Source organism: Micrasema longulum, unplaced genomic scaffold (assembly GCF_059751315.1).
Source record: "Micrasema longulum isolate JH-2025_06_02 unplaced genomic scaffold, ASM5975131v1 h1tg001848l, whole genome shotgun sequence".
NCBI classification, from domain to species: Eukaryota; Metazoa; Arthropoda; class Insecta; order Trichoptera; family Brachycentridae; genus Micrasema; species Micrasema longulum.
The window spans coordinates 27,523-52,593 of NW_028279022.1; the positions used below are offsets into that span (position 1 = coordinate 27,523).

Here is a 25,071-nt window from a genome sequence, read left to right on the forward strand (position 1 = left end):
TTGTTGTAATTAACCCCCCCGCTTTTGGACACGTTTTCCATAGAAAATGTGATTATTTGACAATTGACAATCGACAATTGAAATGAGAAATGTGACAGCCAGTGTCAGAGCTATAAGCGGCAGCATGTATTTTGAATGTCTGAAGTAACCTATAATAAATGTCAAAAAAAGTAATCACTAAAAATCTGCAAAAATGGGGAAAAAAGGATACAACTGGAAAGCTAGACAGTCTTTTGAAACGAAAATCGATGATTCAGAGACACAAAAGGTATTTACGTCTTTCATTTACCAAATTGTTGTGCCTTGGTTTATTAATTGAATGTCTACATCAATAATATCTTGATAATGTTTTAATCAGTGTTGTTCCTCGGGGCTCTCACTTAGGACCGATTCCGTTGTTTTTATCAATTAATTAAATTATCACAGTGTTTATAGATGTAAACGTTTTATTATTTGCTGAAGACCTTAAAAAAAGCGTAAATTCTGTGAAGCCTGTAAACTCATTATTTTTTAAATTCCCATTTTTCCCTCGACTTTTTCTTTCGGGTTTCTTGGGGAGTTTATCTGGAGCTATCACCATACTTCTTAAAAACCTATTATTATAATACATATAGCTTAATATAGGTAGAATAGATTTGATTAATAATTTTAACCCTTTTTAAAGTATTTTTTATTTTCTTTCGTACTTGTATTTATATTTCTGTACCTATTGTTTTTGTAGTTCTGTTATAATAAATTAATTTAAAAGCCCTATGTGCATTTATATATGATTTTCAAAAGAGAAACAATACGCCCGAACCTTGTTTTTCACGGTTTCAAAATAACAGTCCAAAAATTATTTTTTTTTGTTGTAAGATTGATTTAACAATGCGTAATTGGATTATTATGAAGAAAATGGGACTGACTGAATTTTCTCGATATAAGCATTACTCGTTATACAAGAGAAAGTTTTTTTAAATCAAACCATCATTGCATATTTTTACCTAGCAAGCAAATAAATATACGGATAATTTAATACTTACAAACATACCACTTTCTAAATTTCAAATGCAGATAAATAAACATTTGTAATTTTGCACAATGTGAACAAGGTGAATATTTTTTACACACTTCAACCTTTCTTACGCCACATTCTATTTCACAAATAATTGCCACTTTTGCACGAATTGAGAGACGCTTCCTCTTATTAGTAGACATGTTTATAGTTCAAGGGTTAGTTTTCAACTGATCTGACATCACCCACTCGTAATATTTACTATCCATTGACCATAAAACGGACAAACCAAAAAACATTGTGAAAACCCCCGAAACAAGGATGTCATTCATAAACTACAAAATAAGTTGTAAACTGTAATGTGGTGCTGAGCAAGTACTTGCTGATTTCACAAAGCTTAGATTTCTTGCAAGCAATTTTAAATGTATGATACTTTTCCAATGTTGTTGGCGAACACACCAATTAGGTAATAAATACAATCCAATCTCGACGCCCAGCGATATCAGTCCTAAGTTATCCCATTTGGATTTTATTTCTTTGGTTCTTATTTTGAATATTATGTTTTTAAATGATTGAAGAGTTTTTGCTCAACTGTGTAGGAACAGTTTCCAGTGTAATTTGTTTATTTTCTCGGTGTGATGTATATTATTTATATGTTAAATTTTAGATAAGTGTTGATCTTGCACCTAAAGAGTATGGCGCTGAAGATGGCAGTAATGCTATAGTATTACCTTCGTCCAAACGACACACAAAAGTGAAGGAAGATTCCTCAAAAAATGTCCGTATTCTTTCAAAACAGCAGAGAAAGAAACTGGAAAAAATTGTTGAAAAAAAACAAAAGAAGGAGAATGTACGTATTCTATTTTCAAACGTTTTTAAGAATTAGGATTAGGTACTTGTTTTTTTTTTAAATGAATGTTCTGTAATGTGTACTAATTTTATTTAAATATATTAGAGAGCATCTTTATTGGAAGCGTTGGCAAAAGTTCAAATAAATGCAGAAGAATTGAACCAAATGACATCAATATCTGCTGTACAATCAAAGGGGCTTAAGAAAAACTTACGGCAAGCCAATGTAGAAGATCTTAATTACAATGATGTTCAATTGACAGCTCCATCAATAAATGTTAAAGATAACGTGAAGATAAAATCAATAGCAGGTAAGTTATTTATATTTTTTTAAAGCAGTAGCTCCTTAAACTAGTATATTATTTATATTTAATTTTTTAAATGTCAAATTTTCTAATATACATACATATGCATTTTACAAATAGTGACTTTCCTCCCTCTCTCCCTGTACCTTTCATATGTAACCAAAAAATCATATTAACTGAAACAGTCATGAAAATGTTTATAAATCTCGATAATACATATTTTGTATTTAAGTTCACCTGCTTGTTATTATAACACTTCGTTGATGTTTAACCATAGTTTTGAATAATTTTTTTAGCAGTAGGTACTTGCCTATTTAAACGAAAATCAAAGAAAATTTAAATTAAAAAACATGTTTTTGTTTTTCCTCAAACAAATGACAAATGATGCGAACCTTTAATTTATGCATAAAATACTTCATGACCAAATTGACTGCCCAGACCCACTCTCTTCGATTCATTTCAATATCCCACCCAGAGATAATGTAGAACTATTACTAGATCCCACCTAGGCGGATTAGACACACAAAACTTTTTCACATATCGAAATACAATATAAATTCACCAATTAATCGTGCCCTGACCTTGTACAATCATAAAGATACTTTCAATATCGACATCTTAATAGACTCTGCAACATCGTTTAAAAATAATATTCTGAAAAAAAAAAATTTAAACTGCAATTATCCTCACATTTTTTTATAATACTCTCACTCGCACACACATGTACACGCTCCCACCCACCCTCTCTCTCTCTCTCTCTCTCTTTAACACACACACACACACCCTGTTTTGACATACCTAGTAACAAATTTAGGCTACAATTGGAATACAACTAATATGACATTTTATACCTACGCATAATTCTCTCTAGCTGTTATTTTGATAAATGTGTTGTGTTGTATTCTGTTGCCTTTACAAAATATATAAAATAAAATGTGTTATTTTTCTTTTCAAGGATCAAGAAAACGAAAGCAACTTTTGTCTTTAGAAGCTGGCGGAAAAAGGAAGAAAGAAAAGAAAGATTACAGTGTTGTCGATCTTGAAATATCATCGTCTGATTCGGAAGAAGAAGAATTAACAGAAAATAAGACCATTGTTCAAAATAATATTAAAGAGAATAATGATATTGTTGATGCCGCAAATTCTCAAAATGATGAATCTCATACTGAAATTTTGGATGAAGAAGAATTAAAAAGGAACGTAGAAAAATTAGCAAAGAAAAATAAAAAGAAGAGATTGGATAGGAAAAGTAATGAGCCTGTAGATAATGTGGAGGTTAACAATAAGTCGATTGTTTTGGGGAAAAGGGAGACTGTGTTTGTGGCAGTTGATCGCGATCCTAAAATACAAGCAGCACGTCTTAAACTGCCTATTTTACCCGAAGAGCAAGCCGTAGTGGAATGTATCAACGAAAACGCGTTTGTTCTTATCGCAGGAGAAACAGGTTTGTGTGACAAAGTTTTCACTTATTCTTATTCTGAGAAAGGCGGGACAGTACTATATAAGCTCCTGACATCGCTGCGATCTGTGAAGATCTATTGTGACGGGTCCCCTTAATTTAGTTCTTTCCCTGGCTACTGAGTGAAGGGCGAGTGTTCCCACGTTTAAAAAAATGATTTTTTAGATGAATGTTGCATCTATTATTAACCTCGCTTATTATGTATGTACAAGGCATATAATTAAGAATAGTCCAGAAAGAGCGTAGAATCATATTCGAATACATCGGAATGTGTCCAAAAATTCCCTCACTTTCGCCGCGCGTATTCGCGAAGTCGCCGCGTAATGTTGCCAGATTAGAAAAAATATAATCAAATCACAAATGTAAGGTAAAAAAAAGTAATTTGTTAATTTCTCTAAAAATTTATTGTACAAGCGGAAACATTGATTGACACAACATAGTAGATAAGTAAAGGGTCATTTAATTAGAGTAATTGAATTAATGAACTTTGAACTTAAAATATAAAACAAATTTTATTTTACATAAAACGGATATTTTTATATCATGTTAAATAATATTCGACGTTTTAAAGATAATGTTGGTCAAATGTCCACCACGGTGTTGTTTAATCCGAGGTCCAATTTTCATTAGTTCTCTCTTTAGATGAGCAAAGTAGGGTAAAAAAATTTACTACCCTGGCAACACTAACGAAATGTCCATCTTGTTTTATTTGACAATCTTACGGATGGAAAAATAATTCTATTGTTAAGTAATGCATTTGCTACTTACACATTAATTTGCTAATTACACATCGCATCCTGTTTCTTTAAGATCCTAGCAGTATTTCTACACTTTAAAAAGACACAACACGGCATAGTTGAATTAAAATTGGGAGTTGCGTACTGAGCGACGTCTACAAAGAAACTAATGGGTCAAAACGTAAAACTACTCTTTTAAGAGTAGTTTAGGCGCTTTCTGTTTGATGCGCGTATGCAGTTTCTGGACTATTCTTAATTCTATGGTACAAGGATTATATTTCTCAAAATGGATTTTTTCTGCTTTTAAGAATAACAAATTACAACAGGGATGGAGAACATTTTAGAGAAAGAAATTTGGAAGTCTAGGCATTTACAGGGCTAACGACCTGTCATTGGCTGGTTTAAGTGGCCACTTTACACACTGTAACATTCACAATTTTGCCTATGTTTGAACATCTATAATTCTTTAATTCTTCCAGCTGGTGATTTTAGTAAAGTTTAAGAGCTGAAACCTTTATTGTTGTGAAGGGATTTATCCAATCGAATTTCGATCGTTAATTTAATCAATTTGAGCGGCGACTCAACAATAAAGTACGGCTTACCTACACTTAACTGTCAATATTTACAGAACTTCATGTCAAAAATCTCTACTTAAGTTATAGAGGTAGATCTACATGGTCAAGTTAGTTCAGGGCATTGGTAAAATAAACCAAAGCAGGAAACAAAATGCCAAACACTTTTCATGTGGAACAGAAGGCCTGTTGATGACTGTCGGCAATCCGGCTTCTTCTTCTGAGTTTTAAGTGGTTTCCTCTTCACAAGAGCAAACGCTAAGAAGTGTTCTCATGTTGCTGAATCTCCCCCTCTAAGCCCTGATCCTTGAGGTATCAGGCTATCAGGTAGGGGCAAGCTCTCTAACATTCTCAGGTTTGACTAGTGGTCCCCCGAGGATGCGGCTTCTTCTGTGATATAAAGCGTCTCATTCACATTATTTTTAGCCTATTTTCATCCTTGTTTTTCCATACTTCATTGTCTCCTGGGACAAATATTTATTTGCCGAAGTTGATTTCATCATCATCATCATTCCCTTTCCGCACCAAATGGTGCATAGGGTACTGCCAATGTACACCAATCGTAGCATATCTTGGTCATTTTTGTTACATTAAGGTAAGATGATCAGTCTTACGCTTCATTTACCAGTCCAGGGGCTATGAGATATTCTAGTGTGAAAACACCCTTTTGAATACCGAATAGCGTAATCCATGAGACAAAACGTATAGGCGAAGGTGTATATTTTAAATTTTGTAATGTCCTTCTGGTAAAACAACTTTGTGACTACAAATTGATTGTAGATCCGGATTATAAAAAAAAGAGTTTACCACAATCACAACACTAGATTTAAAACTAAGGGTTCCCTGGCCGTTCCCCGAATTACAAATTACTTCGGAGAACGAACATTAAATTGCGTTATTCCAAGGTTGTTCAATGATCTCCCACAAACCATCATTAATATGAAAGATCTTCAATTGAATAAAAAAGAACTGAAGAAATATCTTTTAAATACTTAATAGTGTCTGTTAAACTGTAATAAATAAATATGTATAATATATAAAATGTGTCCCATTGAAAAGTCTTTAGACTTAGTGGGTAAAAAATTTTAATATGCATTTTAAAAATATCAAATAAACGCTGTTCTGCAGCACTGAAACAGAAATAAGTTTTTCATATTAACCATGTCGGGAATCGAACCCGAGACCTCTTGCATGGTAGGCAAATGCGTTGACCATTAAATCACGAGGCCGACAAGTTTCCGTGCACTCTGTTCCCGACTTATTCAAATACTGGACTTGACTTTATGGTTTGGTTTTTTTTACAGGAAGTGGCAAAACCACTCAGGTTCCCCAATTCTTATACGAAGCTGGATACACTCGAGGTAAAATGATCGGTGTCACAGAACCCCGGCGAGTAGCAGCCGTGGCTATGGCGGAGAGGGTAGCAACTGAGATGGGGCTTTCATCCAGGGAGGTATCCTACCTCATGAGATTTGAGGGAAACGTTACCGAGGACACAAAAATAAAATTTATGACGGATGGTGAGTTAATTATTAAAAAAATATTTTTTCATGTCCAAATTGTTTCAGAGAAGCACTGAAGTAAGAAAGTTCAGTGCTATGGAAAATTATAGATATAAAATGTAAAAATTAATTTAAAATATAAAAATAAATACGGTTTTAATGAAAATGAACTGCTTTGTAATGTCACAGATTTATGTGACTACAATTTGCGATAAGCAATAAATTAATGCGTTGTTATGTTGTAGCAACCATGGGAGATCATGATTGCAACCGGCAACAGATATCCCGTTTCCAGGGTAGCCATGTTTTCCGACTTTTAGTGTTTGGGGTACAAATTACAATGAGGAACTTCAGCCCTACGGAATATAGGATACAATAAATGTTTAAGTTTGTAAGTGAAAATTCTTGATGGAAGTTCATTGTAATTTATTATATAAATAAAAGAAGAGTGATACTTTAATCCACAAATTTGGAATATCCAGTAACCGGTTTTATCGCTTTCGCGACATCTTCGAGACTGGTATCTTTATTAAGGAGTTCAATGTATTTATACAAAACAGAGGTAAGGATAGAGAATTCAAAATTATATGAAAGTAAATTTAATAAAGTTATTTTTATCTTAAGGATCATTATCAAAAAAAATTCGGGTTAACTAATGAGTTGATATAATGATATTTTAATGAGTTTAAGTATTTTATTTTTAGTGTCTCATCTTTTATGAGTGTGATTTTTGTCAATTATGATTTCTGAAAAACAAAGGGTAAAAAGTCATTAGTAAAAATATATTACAATGGGTATAAGTAATGGAGAATGCATATCATAACTACATAATTGCATATAAGCAAATCATAATTGACAAAAATCATACTCACAAAGGACCCATCCTTAGTGTCCCAACACTAAAAATAAAATACTTAAACTCATTAAAATAGCATTATATCAACTCATTAGTTAACCCGAAAAATTTTTGATAATGATCCTTCAGATAAAAATAATTTTATTTAATTTACTTTCATATAATATGAATTCTCTATCATTACCTCTGTTTTGTATAAATACATTAAACTCCTTAATAAAGATACCAGTCTCGAAGATATCGCAAAAGTGATGAAACGGGTCACTGGATATTCCAAATTTGTTGATTAAAGTATCACTCGTCTTTTATTTATATAATAATACAATAAATGTTTTCTTGTTCGCGGTAAAAATTGGAGCATCTAATTGTACGGCAAAGTTGAATGTTACCAAAAATGGACCGATGGGCAGAACTGATCGAGAATAAGCGGAAGAGAACCTCTGACGTCACATGCGAACTTATTTCAGAAGTACAAAACTTTGAAAAATCAAAGCGCTAATAATACGATATATAAAAATTAAAAAAAATTTTTTTTAGCCTAGTTTAATAGTCTATTAACAAATAAATAAAAAAACACTGAACTTCCTCATTGTACGGGGTTCAACTTTTTAACCTTAGACACAATATAATTCCACTGTGTGGTCTCCTCAGTATAAATTTCACATTAGGAACATAGAGAGAATTCAAAGAAAGTATTTGAGATTCGTAAATTTTAAATGAAATATTCCCTACGATAACCGAGCTATAAAACACTTTAAATGTAATTTTATTAGAAGATCGTAGAAAAATAAATGACCTTTTTTTTATTTTAAATTCGGAGCTCGATTGTTGTGAACTCCTGAATCTTTTTAACTTCAAAATACAGAATCGAGTCACTAGAAGTACGGGGTTGTTTGCAACTACATACGTTGGTACTAACTACGCACGAAACTATCTTAATGCGTGTGTTTCATTCTACGCCTCCGCGCTCTCCGCTTCCCGCTAGACTTCGTGCTTCGCTGCTGGCTTCCACCTTTACTGCCCTGACTGCGCTCGCCTCTTTGCACCAACAGGACCCATTGGAAAGCCCTTTTCAGGGCTACTGAGGTTGACTTAGCGGTCAGTGCTTTCTCGGTGCGCCGGGCTCTCAGGCCTCCCGTTTACGCCGGATAGACTGATTGAGTGGAACCAGGGAGACAAAGCCGCCAACCCCCCCCTGTAACGGGTCGGCTACAATTGTAAAATTAAAGAAATAAATAAAATAAATAAACAAAAACATAAACAAATTGTCTCATTCCTGCAAACTAATCTGATCATGTCAAGTAGAATGCCTCAAAACGACAACAAAGGAAGAAGAACGCAGACATTAAGCGACACACCAGCGAAGGCTGCCTGTCCATAACATATAATAATACATAGTTATAATAATAACAAAAAATTTACATTGTTTACTATCTCAAGAAGTGTTACGAAATAATTACTGATTGATCATTGAAATTGTTACAAATTTCTTTATCGTAATGACGTTCTCTGTTTACAGGTGTATTATTGAAAGAAATTGAGTCGGACTTCATTCTATCAAAGTATTCTGTGATAATAATAGACGAGGCCCACGAGAGAAGTGTGTTCACAGATATTCTGATCGGCCTTCTCTCCCGCATCGTGCCTCTACGCTGTAAGAGAGGTGACCCCCTGAGACTGGTTATCATGTCAGCCACTCTTAGGATTGAGGATTTTACGGAGAATACTCGCCTGTTTAAATTCCCGCCTCCCGTGATTAAGGTATTAATTTATTTTTGTGTATTCGATGATTTCAAACTGCCTCTGACAAATTTGCTATCTATCTACCAAAAGGCATGTTTCATATGTGGTTGAACATATTCAATGAGATGCCAGATTCTTTGAAAGAAGGTTTGGTCCCCGTTATCATTGGAAAAGTAAGGGGTTTACCAATGTTATTTTGTATTTGTTTGGTATATCTTAAAATTCCAATATTTATACTAAAAATTTAGTTGCCTTTTTTGTATTGAATTTTTTGCATGGAAAATTCAAGAAATCTTAACTGATCATCGGCACATGCAGCCTAGTGCAGAGTCATGTGCCTGAACATCGCATGAAATGCAATACCGGCAAACAGAGGGTGCTGCCAAAATTCTATAAAACAAAGAACCAAAGATAGGTCACTCTCTTTTTCACACCAACAGCCATTTAATCTCTAAAGCTCTTAATTATAAATTATTCTTACTATTGTAATGTTTATGTGAGTAATCTTCATCGGCTATATGTAATAATCATGACCTACGTAATTCTAAATAACTGTAATTAACTAAAACATATCAAATTGGGTTAATCTTCCATGAAACTCATCCCAACAAAAGTTAACTACATTTAAGTTTGTAAGTGAACATTCTCGATGGAAGTTCATTGTAATTTATTATAGAAAATAAAAGACAAAAATAATTTAATTTAATTAACTCTCATATAATTTTGAATTCTCTATCCTTATCTCTGTTTTGTATAAATACATTGAATTTCTTAATAAAGATACCAGTCTCGAAGATGTCGCGAAAGCGATGAAACCGGTCACTGGATACTTCAAATTTGTGGATTAAAGTATCACTCGTTTTTTATTTTCTATAATAAAAAGTTGACCACATTGACAAACATTTGTAAATATTTCCATTTTTATTGGGGGCCAGTCTTAACAGTCTTTCATTGGTTATTCTGTAGTATTTATGTTAAAAATTAAATTTTGTTTCAATGTGGGTTTATTTTGATTGCAAATTACAAAATTGTTTATTTATTTTATTTTTTAGATTGAAGCTAGGCAGTACCCAGTAACCATTCATTTTAACAAGAAAACTGAAGATGATTATTTAAAATCTGCATTTTCCAAAGCAATTAAGATTCACACCAAGTTACCAGAAGGAGGCATTTTAATTTTTGTTACCGGACAGCAAGAGGTAATGCAAAAAAATGAGTTTCTTTTAACAATGAATTTTAAAATTCATACGTTGATAAAATAATATTTTAAAAAAATAAAATTAATTACCAAGTCAACTTATAGTCTAGTCTACTCTTAGTCTATATTCTTCTCTTTCTGTACATTCTCTTTTACAAAAAAATTTTTTTTTAAAGGAATAACCCGCTAAGCCTCTATTTTGAATAATTTTCTAACCGAAATTAATGGCTCAAAGACCAAAGACCAGTGCGAACTGCATGGCAGGCAGGCAGGCATCTTTTTCCTTCAACTTTTCCCTCTATTATAATTTGTAGAACCTTGTATTTTGAGCCCGTATATTGTAGATAGAATATGTGTTGTATTCCTTTAAATTTTACATTTTCATCTTGTATATTTTTTTTATATGTATGTATGTTAAGGCCGAATAAATTATTGTCATAAAATTCTTATCTGTTTTTAGGTGAATACTTTAGTAAAAAAATTGAGAAGTGCTTTTGCATTAAAAAAATACAAAAAAAAATTGGACTCATCGAAAAATACAGAAGACGATCCAGAAAAGTCTAAACCAAAAAGTAAAAGAAAAACAAAAACAAAAGAAAGTGAGCGAACTTCTAAAACAGTTGATAAAAACTCGCCCATTATAGACATAACAGACAATAATGAAGAAGCGACAACCTTCAATTCTGAGATTAAGGATAAAATGCTATCAGATGAAGATTCTGAAGATGATGAAGAGGAAATGAGACAGGCTCTCAAAAGGGCCAAGAAATTGGCTCGAGATAAAAAGAAGTCAGAAGCATTGGTGTTGCCCAAGATTGATCTGGATGACTTCGAAGTGCAGGATGAAGAAGTTCGAGATGATCTTTTGGATCAGGCTGAAGAAGAGGACATTATGGAGAACAGTGAAGATGAAAATGGTAATGAAGATAATTTTAGTAATAATAAATATTGTTGGGCCAATTCACATAGAAAAAGACCAAGATAAAGAAGTGGCTACTTTACATTCCGTGTACCATTCGTTATGCTGTCTATGTTAAAACATTCACATTTATGCGCTTCTTTTAACTGTTGATTTTTGTGAAGTTAAAGAGCTAAAACCTTTATTGATGCTGGTGAAATTCATCCGACTGAATTTTTCTACCTACGTACTAGGAAAGTTTCTCGAGGCTCTGTTTTGAGGCTGTGCATTTTTCATGGAGCAGAAAAACCACATTTGAGAGTGTAAATTGAGGATCAGATATTAGATGAATTAATAACCATTATTCCAATAGAAGAAATATTACTGATAATTGAACTTGTACTGTAAATATTTAAGGTATACAATGATTAGAATCTCAAATTGATATATTTTAAATCCCATGAGAAATAAATGCTACGGTTCGAATTGTAAAACTTAAAATTATTTAAGATGGGATATGGGACTGTGTAAAATACCTAGTGTCGGCGGCCTGCTAGTTTGTGCCTTCAGCCTTAAGCCTCCCATCTACTAAAAAAAGAACTTTGGAGAGTTGAAAAATGAAGGCCAAGTTATTTTTTTCCAGAGTGGGATGCATTAGCCTTGGCCGGAGCTTCGTCCTCATCCAGCCCCATGTGGGTCCTCCCCCTGTACTCCATGCTGCCCCCGGCAGAGCAGGCTCGGGTGTTCCAGCCCCCTCCGGACGGTTGCCGCCTGTGTGTGGTCAGCACCAACGTGGCAGAGACCTCCCTGACCATCCCTGACATCAAATACGTGGTGGACTCCGGGAAGCAGAAAATCAGGTCGGTAAATATTTTTATTTAAACCAAAAAAATAATTATGTAATAACTTATATTTACATATAAGTTACTAATTGAAAATACTTGTATTATAGTATTTTTAATTAGTATCTTATATGTAAACATAAGTATTACTTCATTACAATGGAATTCCATCAAGAATTGTCAATAAATAATTTAAATTAAAAAAATAATATTTAGAATGCCGTAATATGAAGAAAAGCCGTAACTACATTGAAGTAATTCCTGAGGAAATTAGCGTTTTGCCGAAAGTGAAAATTTTTCCTAGTCGTATAGATAAAGTTACTTATTTTCTAACACACATGCTTTATAAAAAAACTATAGCTTCTACCTGCGGCTTCACTCACCTGGTATTAGGGAGAAATTATATTTGCCGTTAACAGCTAAAATTTTCCCATTGGAATGAAATAAAAAAGTAGCCTGCATCGATTGCCGGTCCTCCCACTATTTCTATACAAAAAATCCGACTATCTGTTAGTAAAAAAAATTCCGGAGAGAGTGAGATGTTCTTTTGGAATAAAAATTAGGATGTGACACTTGTCAGTTCTCCGGCTATCCCTATGCAAAAATCACGTCGATCGGTCACTCCGTTGCGACACGAAAAAAACATCAACATGTTTTTTGACAAACACACATTCACACATTTATAATGTTAGTATGGATTTTGTAAATTTGAGTTTATTTAGTGTTCTCTAATTTTAAGTTTTTAAATTTGTATACCTTACTATAGATCTACAGATATCTGTGCGTTAGATGTAAAAGGGCCAAAATATTACAAGAGTAATTTTTCAGCAATTTTGTGACGTTACACATTACGTTGACATTTTTTAAACAAATATTCTTCTTCTTCTTCTTCTTATGGTTCCTCTCCCCGATGGAGGTTGGAAATCATCATTGCGATTCTTACTTTATTGGCAGCTGCTCTGAACAAGGACTGAGTGCTGCAATGGAACCAGTCGTGCAAGTTCTTAAGCCAAGAGATGCGCCTTCTACCTGCACTGCGTCTTCCTTCAATCCTTCCCTGTAGAATGACTTGTAAAATTTTATATTTTTCGCCTCTCATCACATGCCCAAAGTTCTCAAGTTTTCTTTTCTTTATGGTCTTCAGTACCTCTTTATCGTTTTCCATCCGTCGAAGAACATCATCGTTTCGGACTCTATCCACCCAGGAGATTTTTAATATCCTCCTGTAGCACCGCATTTCAAAGGCTTTGATCTTTTTTGAAGTGTTTTGGGTGAGTGTCCACGTTTCGACGCCGTAAAAAAGTACTGAGAAGACGTAACATCGAGTAATGCGCATTCGGAGGTCTAAATTAAAGTCTCTACTGCAAAGAAGGTCACGCATCCTGAAAAAGCAGTCTCGCGCCACCTCTATTCTGACTTTGATCTCTTGCGAGTGATCCCATTTATCATTCAGCCAGCATCCTAAATATTTATATTGATGAACTTGCTCAATTAACTGCGCTCCAAGTTTTAAAGTCATTGGGAAAGTTTGTGTTTTTTTCCGAATAACCATACATTTAGTCTTGGAAATATTAATTAAAAAAAACATTACTGCAAATATGCTCTACAAAATGTTGGCAAGAAAAAAAATCTGACATTGGCCTTTTTAGATCCAAGGCACAGATACACATATATAAATGGTAATTGTGTTTTGAACTCTGGAAAAAAAAATAGGAATTTGTACCAAATTTTTCCAAATGCCTATACTCCAGGGTTTACGATAAGATGACGGGCGCGAGTGCGATGCGCGTGGTGTGGGCGTCGCACGCGGCGGCGCGGCAGCGAGCGGGGCGTGCGGGGCGCGTGGGCGCCGGGCACTGCTACCGCCTGTACTCCAGCGCCGTGCTCCAGCACGACATGCCGCCTGACCGCGACCCGGAAATCAGGGCCCGCCCGGTGGACGACCTCCTGCTGCAGATGAAGTGCATGGGGATAGACAAGGTATTGTTAATACTTTTGTGGTCAAGCATTTTATTCAATGTTAATAAATAATATGGAAATATTTCAAATTAGAAAGTCTTTGAAAAGTAATATCCCTTTAATCAATAATCAAATCAAACCTTCAACCAAAGTCCTGCGTAAAATTTTATATTGTAATAGTCACCCCATACCTAGTAAGTTCACGTTCCTTCCTTCCTCTCCTCACTCTTTTTAAACTATTTCTCCAATGAGATTGATGGAGAAACATTTTTTATAAATATATAATTAGTGCATGTTAGTGTTAGCTACTGAAAGCTTGTGTCCTATCAGCATGTTGGTTTTGTATTTTTGTGCAACTATTACTATGGTGAAGATATATAGTGGGATATTAGTGTAATTAGTGTCCTGACGAAGAGACGGCTAGAAATAGAAAAGTTGGTTATATACAATATTTACTAACATTTCATAGACTTGAGGCCTCGCGGGTTATTCCTTTAAATTACATTTTAAAAACTATCTAATATCTTATAAGTAATAAGCATTGGAATTTTTCAAGGATGTAAAGTGGAAAATTAGAACTTAATATAGTTCAGATAATCTACGTTCATTACCCCCTCCCAAATTTGTTGTTGTACGATTTTTTTAAATCTTCAATAAAACTCCCTTATTTAAGGAAAAAAAAACAACAAGGACATTAATTTACACAGAAGAAGAAAATTCTCTTGGAATGAAAGCCAGCAAAGATAATCTAAATCTTCTTCGACTGGAAAAATGTATTTAAAAAAATTTGGGAAAATACATAAATCTGGAAAATAATATTAAAGATATTAGTAGTACAAAACAAAGGCCCAATTATTGCCTATTTAAAGCCCACGATGAGTCAATGTCCAAGGAAGATTTAAAAGAAATAAATTGCAATAATAATACTAGCATTTGCCTAGAAATGGGCTTGAAATCAGTTCCCGCTCAAAAACAATTGACCGTAAACGAACTTAAAATGCCCTTTCTTTCCACATTCAATGTCTTTGAGATAGTAAATAAAGTGCATTTTCACTGTCAAAATTTTTTTGTTCACATATGGGTGACCCCCATTGAGTACGATTTCGTCAGGACCGTATCCTCCGTACCTGTAGAGAATACCGTACCGTATACCATTTAGAAGTTTAGTCTCGCTGTTTTATTTTAAGCCATTTAGATGTTTATTCTCTCGCTGTTTTATTTTTTTTAAGCCATTTCACATTTCTAACAAAGCGTATTTATTTTCAGGTTGTGAATTTCCCGTTCCCCACTGCTCCAGAGATTTTGCAGCTGAAAACAGCAGAGATGAGGCTAGAAATATTAGGAGCATTGGAAAGAACAAAAATCATAACACCTAAACATAACCGAAAATTAAGTAATGGAACATCTAACGAAGACGTAAGTTATGCATTATTGATATTACTCAATACAAGATCTATAAATATATATTTAAATATACATAAATTGATTGCACGGACTCTCAAACTATAATTTTTTTTGTATTCATTTTTATTTAAGAGGGTAAACATGAACAGAAAATATAAAAGGAAAAATAATGAAACCCAAACCGCGAAATTGGCTTGTCAGCAGGTTTCTTATTTTTCCTTTACAAAGAAAAACGTTAGAGAAATTATATAAATTTAAAAAGTAATATAAACATTATTAAGAACTAAAAGCATACGTATTTTTTACAAAAATTTAAATAGATGACTGTTAACATAAAATATAAATCTATATAAAGCCTTGTTACATAATATTAGCCATTCAATTATTGTTTTCTTTAAAGTTTTGTCAATATTTTCTTTTAATATCTGCTTAGAAATCTTATTGAAAATTTTAGTAATTGTATAATGAAGTGTTCTTTGGCCATACTTATTTACAAACCTCGGTACTGACAAGCCTTCACGTTGTGCTAGCCTTGTATTATGTGTATGTATATACCTTTTCTGGTAGTTACTATCAAATCAATATCTAGTTACAAATTTGAGCCATAGAATAGCATTTACGAACACGCACCCTTGCTTTGTAAAAAGTTCGGGTACCTCTTCCTTATCAATTCTAGCTGTTAATTAATTTAACAGCTGAGTTTTGTAAAGATTTAATTTTTTTAATGTTGGTTTTACAAGAAAGACACAAAAATAATGTTTTTCTCCATTTGTCTCATTGCATTCCCGAAAAAAACTTTTGGTCTGACTTACTGGTTATTTCAACAATATATACGAGTAATATATTATGTTTTAAAATAGTTTTTAGTTTTATAATATTTTTTTTATAGATTTTAAAAGTAACACCGCTGGGAAAGGCTATCGCTGCCTATCCAGTGCTGCCGCGCTACGGGAAGATTTTAGCCCTGAGCCATCAGCATAATCTGTTTGAATACACTATCTGTATTGTCGCTGCCCTGAGTGTACAAGAGGTGAGTCTGCTGATGAGATAAAAACACGTTATTTAAATTAAGGGCGCGAAATAGGCAAACGAGGCATACAGTTAATTATGAAAATATTTTTAAAATATGTGCGCTAAAAAAAAAGAAGCAAAGTGATACGTGAACACAGATAACATTATACCTAATATGTGTGTGAAAATGCTATTAATATATGTGAAAACGCTAAAAAAATACCTTGGCTGTAGACAAAATTAAAATTAATAGTCTTTTTAAAAAAAAAAATATTGATTAATATAATTACATAATTGATACATATTTTTTTTTACTATACAATCTCCTTTTTTATATATTTTTTTATGTTAAAGTTGTTACTTTCCAAAATAGAGACTAGCTCTTGTGCTTGGAGAATAACTTACACTATTTTAATTATTTAGTAATTTGGAGTTATATAATTTCGAATATACTAGCATATTTACTTTAAAAAAATTCCTTAGTACAAAGCTCAATAATATGAAGAACACTATAAAGCCAGTAAAAAGAAATGTGTATTTGTTCTGTCTTTAACTTAAATATTCTTTAATTTAATTGCTCTTGCCGTGTGCGATTTTCATATAAATGTGTATGGAGTGAACTGAATGAAAAAAAATATTTTCTGTCAAATGCAAACTAGTCATTAAAAAAATATTCTGAGATAAACATTGGAGCTGAACAGATGTCGCGTCGCCTTAGGTATTATTGCTACATCAACCTACAAATAAAGAGGTTTTTGTGAATCATATAAAATACCTAACTCACACGTGCTCGCTAGCCTAAGTGCCTATTCTTAATGGCTAAATACCCAACTTATGATTAGTCTTTTTTTTTACATTTCAATATAATATGTAATAGTGAGTGTTTTCATAGGTTTTAACTGGGAAGAAGAAAAAGTGGACCGCTGTTGGTGAGGAGTTGTTACTTGGAGATCCGGGAGCTTTACTAAGCATAGTCGGTGCTGCAGGTAAAATTCCCTATTATAATCATCATAAAATATGTCAATCAAATTTGAACACAGTTAGAGGCCTTTATTATCCAGATGGGTAAAAACATGCTGAGGTACAAACAATTGTTCACTGTTTATTTATTCTGTCACATTTTCATTTGAACGACTTACTGTAGTAAAAAAGTACACCCAGCTTACGTACAGGATGAAAATCCAGAGAGCAAAATATTGATTTACAGATTTAAAAATTTTTTTTGTCCATCATTGGATTTATCACCATCAATGACAGTGCAAAGAAAACTGTGAGTCCCATTTTTATCACATTATGTTATTTTTGTGATTGACATTTTTATTGGATTAAATAGAATCGCTATTAATTTATTGTTTGTAATAATGATAGATATTTTGTAATCGTGATAAATTGTTCATATGATACCTATGTACATAAACACTTAACCTGAAACTGGCAAAAGCATCCAGCTTAATCGGATGATTACCATTCAAACAAAAAAATAATCCAAATCACTTTATGCTAGAGTTAGATAATCAATCATTCTATTTGAAATGGTAAATGTGGCTCTGTTCTAGAGAACCACAAAATATACCATTTTGTTTGTGCATTCACTTGTTGTCCCTTGGTCTCGGATGATGGTTTGTTCGTACCTAAACGAGACCACTAACCTGGCTCCTGGAGAACTGAGTCTCCTTCTCAGTTCTCACTGGAGTAATTCTCATTCAGCGCGCCCACGTCGCGGGGGTGGGCACCTTTCACTTCAGTAGACTGGAGTGTTTATGTGGCAAAGTTTGAATTGCGGGGTATAATGCGATCCCTTGCCCGGGGCTACGGGTGAAGACCTCAACGGCCGTGATGAAGTGCATATACTTCGGATAGAAGCTGTTGGGAGACAGTGACGTCGGGCAGGACGTTGTGTTGCAGATGGCAGCGGAGGAACACTAGTCAACGATGGCATCCTAAGCTCCAGTTAGCAAGATGGGTTATTGTCTCGGCGTCAGGTGGCAACCGGTCGTAAAACAGAAACCAAACAACAAATTTCCTAGTCTGACGTGTAGACTGAGGACGGCTGACCTCAAGTAAATGGGACATACAGCCAGGAGAAAGAAAAAGCTTGTTGTTCCTGCGGGATGTCATTATGTCGAGAGAAAAAGTTATTGTACCTCTACGCAAACAGCCCACTAAATTTCGGCAAACGGGTATTTGCGGTCACAGGCCCTACACCATGGAATGCTCTCCCAGCAGAGGTGCGACACTATGAGAGTGAAGTTTCAGAAAAAACATATATGTACTTAAAAAACGCCTGATAAAAACTGTTCTTACAGCCCTTGTGACAAGTGGTACGTGATGTTATTTTATCGACTTTTAATTAAAACCATTGTATCACAATATATTATATGGGAGTATTTCGTAAAAATAAAATATGTAATACCTAAATAAATGAGTTTAATAAAATCAAAAAGTGACTTGTGAAACCTGACTTATGTTGCAGGTTTATTTAGATAAGTTTATTTAGAAAAGTGTGAAACTGTGAGAGTGAAGTGATGTTTCGGAAAAATCATAAAACACACTTGTTCCATAAATTATTTGAATAAATCCGTAGCATGTGATAACAAAGTAAATTGTTTTTCTTAAATCACAAATTAAAAAAGTTAAAGTTAAATTTATTTCTTTATACAATCACTTTGTAAAGTGCCCTTGAGATTGAGCACCCTTTATTATGAAAATGGCGCTATATAAGTCATCCACAATAATAATAATTTAAATAGTAGACAATATGGACAAGGCATTCTACATTTTTTTATATATAATATTGTTTATTCTTTTTGTCCAAAATATACATTTTCATAGTTATTTATAAATCGTTTATTTGTATACTATCCACCTCATGGCAGTCTTGATATATTTAATAGTCTTGATATATTTAACACTCCATACAATATGTACAGAAGAGAATTAATAGGCTTGATTCATGCTCTTCATTCATAATTTGTTTAATCAATAAATCAAATGCAATTTTCCACTCTCACTTTCCTTCAATCATCCTTTACCACTCCTTATCAATTTCCTTCTTTTCCTTTCCACTATCTCCTTGTTTTGTCCATATTTATCTTATTTTAATATATAGTATATTTATTATTTATATAGTTTAAACTTCAAGCCGTCGTCGCTTTATTACAGTATTATTTAGTGAATACATATAATTGGATGGCAGGCCCTACTATGTTTACATTTTATATATATATTTTTTTTAATATTCATTTAACCTGTACATCTGTTTGTATTCGAAATAAATAAAATAAAATAAAATAAAAATAAAATACTAGTGAACATGCTTGCAGAAGCAAAAATCAACGAATTTGTGAGAAACTCTTAAATAGTTCCATCAATATTTCTATTTTAACGAGTGTTATTATTCAAACATGGTAAGTCTTGCATATTCTGTTGATCGATTGACTGCGAGTCCGAATTATGAAGGCTACTGCACATGGGCTTATTGATACTTTTGTAAATATTGTTAGAATTTGCGGCCATGTCTGGGCAGGACATGGATGCGTGGTGTGCCGTGCAGGGAGTGCGGCAGCGAGCCCTGCGGGAGGTGCGGCTGCTGCGCGCGCAGCTGGCGGGCGGCGGGGGGAGGGGGAGCACGCCTCCTGCGCCCTCGGCGCCCCCGGGCCCCCTGGCGCGGCCCCTGCGCCAGCTCCTGCTGGCCGGCCTGGGAGACTGCGTAGCCAGGAAGGTGCAGCTCGCGGATGTAAAGAAAAGTTAGTCTAAACTTGATAAATTCAATTAGCCGTCGAAAGCCGTTTTGTCATTCCGTGTCCGGGCAGATAAGAATACAGTTTTGTGTGTGAATCAGAACTCTGGATGAGTGTTTTTCACTCGATGCCGAGTACTTATGTAAAATCCTGAAGTCCACCCCGCAGTGTAGTGGTTGGCTTGTTCGCCTACCGTGCTCGGGTTACTGGGTATGATTCTTGGCAGGTTGGACATGGAATGTTTGTTCTAAAGGTGATCTAACACCACAATATTACATTGTTTCTGGACTGGCACTTGAAGCGTAGCACTGATAGCCTTACCTTCCAATTAAAATATTCAAATTGATTTATTTTACCAACACAACATCACAAAGAACAAAATATTTTAGGCGTTATATTGAGACACTATATCAAACCAGGAACCCTCGAGCAATGGTTCGCCATTATTAAGATATCATCATTCCCTTACTGCACCTAATGGTGCATTGGGCACTGCATTGGTACGCCAATCGCAGTGTATCTTGATCATTTTTGTTACATAAAGGTAAGATGATCAGTCTTACGCTTCAGGTACCAGTCCAGGGACTATGAAATATTCTGTTGTGAAGACAACCCTTTGAAATAAATATTTCCTTTTGCTTGGTAGGTAAATGCGCTGACCATTACACCACAAGGCCGACAAGGTATAATACTCTCCAATAGCAAAAGCATTTGCCTTTTAAACATAGTTTCACTGATGTGAAAGATGTCAATCTCCAAAGTAATAATGTTCAGCTGCCTGACTGAGGCAGGTTGGTTCTGAAAGCCGGTAGGTAAAACAGTCTGTGCTGACGCTGTCGAACATGACCAACATAAAAATAGATTAACATATTACAACAGAGATGAAGAAAATTTAAGAGAAGGTAATATAGAAGTCTAGGTATCTACAGGGCTAATGACCTGTCAATGGCTGGTTTAAGTGGACACTTTACACACTGTGTAACATTCACCATTCTGCCCATATTTGAATATCTATATTCCTTCAATTCTTTCATCTGTTAATGTTTGTGAATTTAAAGCGCTGAAACCTTTATTTATGCGGGTGAGATTCATCTAATTGAATTAATTTACCTACATACTAGGCAACGCCTGAAAATCTTATTTTTTCAATTTCCATACTTCTTTATGAACCAGGTGGATTTATCATCAATAAATTCTCTAATGGTCCTCATCTCTGTTGTAATATGTTAATATAAACATCTCCCCAGGGAGTTGAATCCAGTCCTTGTCGACAAAAATTTGGACAAACTCAAAATACTGTTGATAAAAATAGATATTCTCTAAAATGGCAGAGTTCTCAAAAAAAACCTCTGAATATTGAATGCCTCGTATTTCCAGATGAAGATAAACTGAAAATGAAATACGCGTACCACTGTATGGATATGGAGGAACCCGTGTTCATGCACTCGGGATCCGTTCTGCGCAAGGAGGCTCCGGAGTGGGTGGTGTACCAGGAACTGTATGAAGCCGGGGAAGGGGAGAGCGCTAAGATGATCATGCGAGGAATCACCGCCATAGAACCCGAGTGGCTGCCCGTTTACGTGCCCAAGCTATGTAATCTAGGTTCGTGGATTTATTTACATATGTGTACATTGTATTATACATTGGCAGACTTGCCCATATTGCATTAAGCAATATCTTCCAATTTACCAGGGAATCTCTCGTTGAATTGTCTCCATCTGACATGGCTCAGGCTGTTCTAAGATGTTGTGTTTGAAATATTATGTAGTTCTATACATTAGTATAGAATGTATAACAATAACAAAAACTTTTTTTGTTTTCATTAACAATGTTTGAATTTTGCATTTACCGCCGAATGGCATATCTGGATCACTAGGCGGTGATGTTACATACCCGGTGATGGATTGCCCTCGATAATATATCGTTGGTTGACAGGTAAAACTCATTAAATACAGATTTATGATGGAGTGACTTCATGCCACCAAATTCTATATTTTTCGATAATCTATTGCATGAAAAAATCACTAAATCTATTATCCGATCCAAAACAGCTGTTTATGATTATGTAATTTCACTCACTAGAGTTTCACAAGAGATTGTTGAAAAATACATAACTTAGTGATATAAAGTCATTTTACCATAAATCTGTACTTAATGAGTTTTATCTGTCAACTGGCGATATACAACTTGTATAATTCAATAAAAAAATCAGCAATTCTAACACAGTCAATGATGCCTGTAGAGAGGGTGATTGGTCTGTCGATCAGCCTACCAAGAGAGGTGGATCTTTTCCATGCTAGGATTACCAGTTTTATAGTCTTCTTTTTCAACTATGTATCGTATTGGTTTAGTTGTCAAAAACATCTCATTATATGTACACTGTAAATGGCAGGTGTGCTGTAATGTACATGATAATTATAAATACACCTTTGTTAAGCTACAGTATGTCACCAAAAACTATAGTGTGAAATTAGTTTATTTATAATATATCTGATTAATTACGACTCAAATCATCATCTGAGTATTTTTACCAACATTAGTTAAGTTATGATGATGTTTTCATACAAATATACCCATATATCCAAAACTGCATTGCGCAGTATTGGCACAATGCAGTGTGTTTAAAAGAAGTACCTCTTTCCTATCCTTTATTTTACTTAAACAGGTGAGCCACTCTTAGACCCGCCTCCGAGATACGACTCACAGAGGGACAAACTCCTCTGCCATGTAAACGCCACCTTCGGCCGCAGCGGTTGGCAAATCCCCACAGTGGAAGTTGACTTCCCCAACATGCCTGACATCCACCGATGGTTCGCCGTATTCCTACTGGACGGGCTCGTCGTCCGCAAGCTCAAGAAGTACACCAGGAGCCTGATCTCTCCTCCCCTCACCATGGTGAAGAGCTGGGCCAAACTGCAGCCGAGGACCGAGGCTCTGTACAGGAGTCTGGTCGCCAGCCAGATCCATAGCAAGAAGATGCTGATTGAAGAGTGGAAGAAAAACCCTATCTGTAAGTCAGTTTTACATAACATTCTTTGTAGCGGTCACAGAATAAAAGTCACTAGATCTTTGTTTCGAGAGATCAAGATATAAAAACTTATAATATATAATAATCAAACACTGATTGAGTCTACTAAAATAAAGTGTTCAGTAGACTCAAATCAGTGTTTGATTTCTAATATTATAAGTTTAAATATGGAGTTCTACAAAATAAACACCAAATCAATCAATAGATCAAGATATTATTAAATAAACATTTTTGATTATGCCAACATTGTAGCCACAATGTTTTATATGCTGGATTTGCCTTAAAACATAGTATTGTAAGATTTTGCTTGTAGAATGCAGGAAGCCTCTATTCCAGTTGGAAATGACGGAATTTATAGTAACTGTCTTTATTTTTCTATCTTCTTCCGAGTGCCGAATTGAGTTCATATTGTATTTTGCTGACTCAGCAATTTAACATCCGTGCTAGGTAATCAGTGTTTTGGATGTTTTGATATTTTATTGTTTTACAAACAGGAAATGTATGATTCACCTTCGGCACTGTCCTTAAGACCCTATGGACTATCTATATAGTAGATCAAGCGACAATGGGAATTGGTTTCCGGGTGAGCCCCACGGTGTAGTGACATTTAACTTGACAGAACATAATCTATTTAGATAATACCAAAATATCTGCTTTAGTTATTTTGCATTATCAAGGTTTTAATACCCATAAATTAATTTTTTATACAAGTCATTGGAATTTTCACCGATATTTATTTTCCCTTTGGGGTATGTCATTTGACTTGAATTGTTTTACTCAAATTAAATACATCTAGGTTGCCTTATACCTTTATGTACAGGGAAATTGGATACAAAAAATGTTTTCTTGTGTGTGGTAAAAATTAGCGGATTAAATTGTAGCAAAATTTCTTGATAATGTAAAAAAAAAAGAATAAAAAATGTTTTTAAAAAAACTAAATACTTTAAACGACGCCACTGGTTCATATGAATCAACCAATGATAAGAGAGTTGTGGAAGATTTCCGGTTTGATTGCCATCAATGGACCAATGGGCAGATCTGATCAAGAATAAGCGGAAGAGAACCTCTGATGTCACACGCGGAGTTATTTCAGAAATACGAAACTTTAAAAAATCATAGCGCTAATAATATCTGTACCTCAGAGGCAGACGGATGCAAATCCAAAATTTGATGAAATGACATTTCGTTTTTCGTATCCAGTTTATTATTATGTCTTTTGATTTAAAAAAAATATAAGTCGTATAATGAAAGAACCAATGTATGTAAGATACTGAAAATACAAATTAATGTTCTGAATTATTAGTAATCACTTAGAGAAAGTAGATTCTTGCGGCTATTGTTGAACATTTGATGTTTGTATTTGCATCCGTCTGCCTTTGAGGCACAGATATTATGTATGCATAATATATATATCAAATTTTAAAAAACACTTAGTTTAATAGTCTCAACAAATAAAAAATAATAAAAAACAATGAACTTCCTTATTGTTACATGAAATACCTCACAATTTTGTCATAAACTTTGAAACTAATTTTGTTTCAAATATTGTCAAATTCATTCACTTTTAAATATATTTTTTTGTAAAGGAATTCTGCTACAGTGTAATATATACCTGTTTTTGTTTACAGATCTATTAGACGCCTATAAATCGTGGCTCCCAGAGTCTGCCCATGATGAAATATCCATATTTTGGCCCCCACTAGACAATTAGTCATTGACAGTGTATTTTTGTACATATTCATATTATAAAGATTATCTTTAAGTTAACAATGACATATTTACATTGGTCTTATAATTAAATTGGCCTCTGTGAGTGAGAGATCCTGGATTTAATTATTTATACTTAGAAATAATATTGTAATTGTTTGAAAAAATGGTGTATTTTTTATGACTGGTTGGAACCGATCAATTGATCAGTTATGAAATTTTTAGATTATTCTAATAAGCAGTATTTAGTTTTAGTAAAACAATAAT

General features: G+C 34.1%; 1 protein-coding gene across 1 annotated transcript; it reads left to right on the forward strand.

Annotated features, from left to right (window-relative positions):
• Positions 1 to 72: 72 nt before the first annotated feature.
• Positions 73 to 24,916, forward strand: LOC148273745 (putative ATP-dependent RNA helicase kurz). The gene is made up of 17 exons (XM_088238269.1): positions 73 to 268; positions 1,662 to 1,844; positions 1,950 to 2,154; positions 3,104 to 3,592; positions 6,221 to 6,436; positions 8,794 to 9,035; positions 10,070 to 10,216; positions 10,676 to 11,132; positions 11,757 to 11,973; positions 13,707 to 13,935; positions 15,181 to 15,330; positions 16,208 to 16,348; positions 17,222 to 17,315; positions 19,833 to 20,075; positions 21,447 to 21,671; positions 22,735 to 23,079; positions 24,726 to 24,916. Exons 1-17 carry the CDS (start codon positions 194 to 196, stop codon positions 24,806 to 24,808), a joined length of 3,741 nt encoding a protein of 1,246 aa, XP_088094395.1. The 5' UTR covers positions 73 to 193; the 3' UTR covers positions 24,809 to 24,916.
• The last annotated feature ends 155 nt before the right edge of the window (positions 24,917 to 25,071 follow it).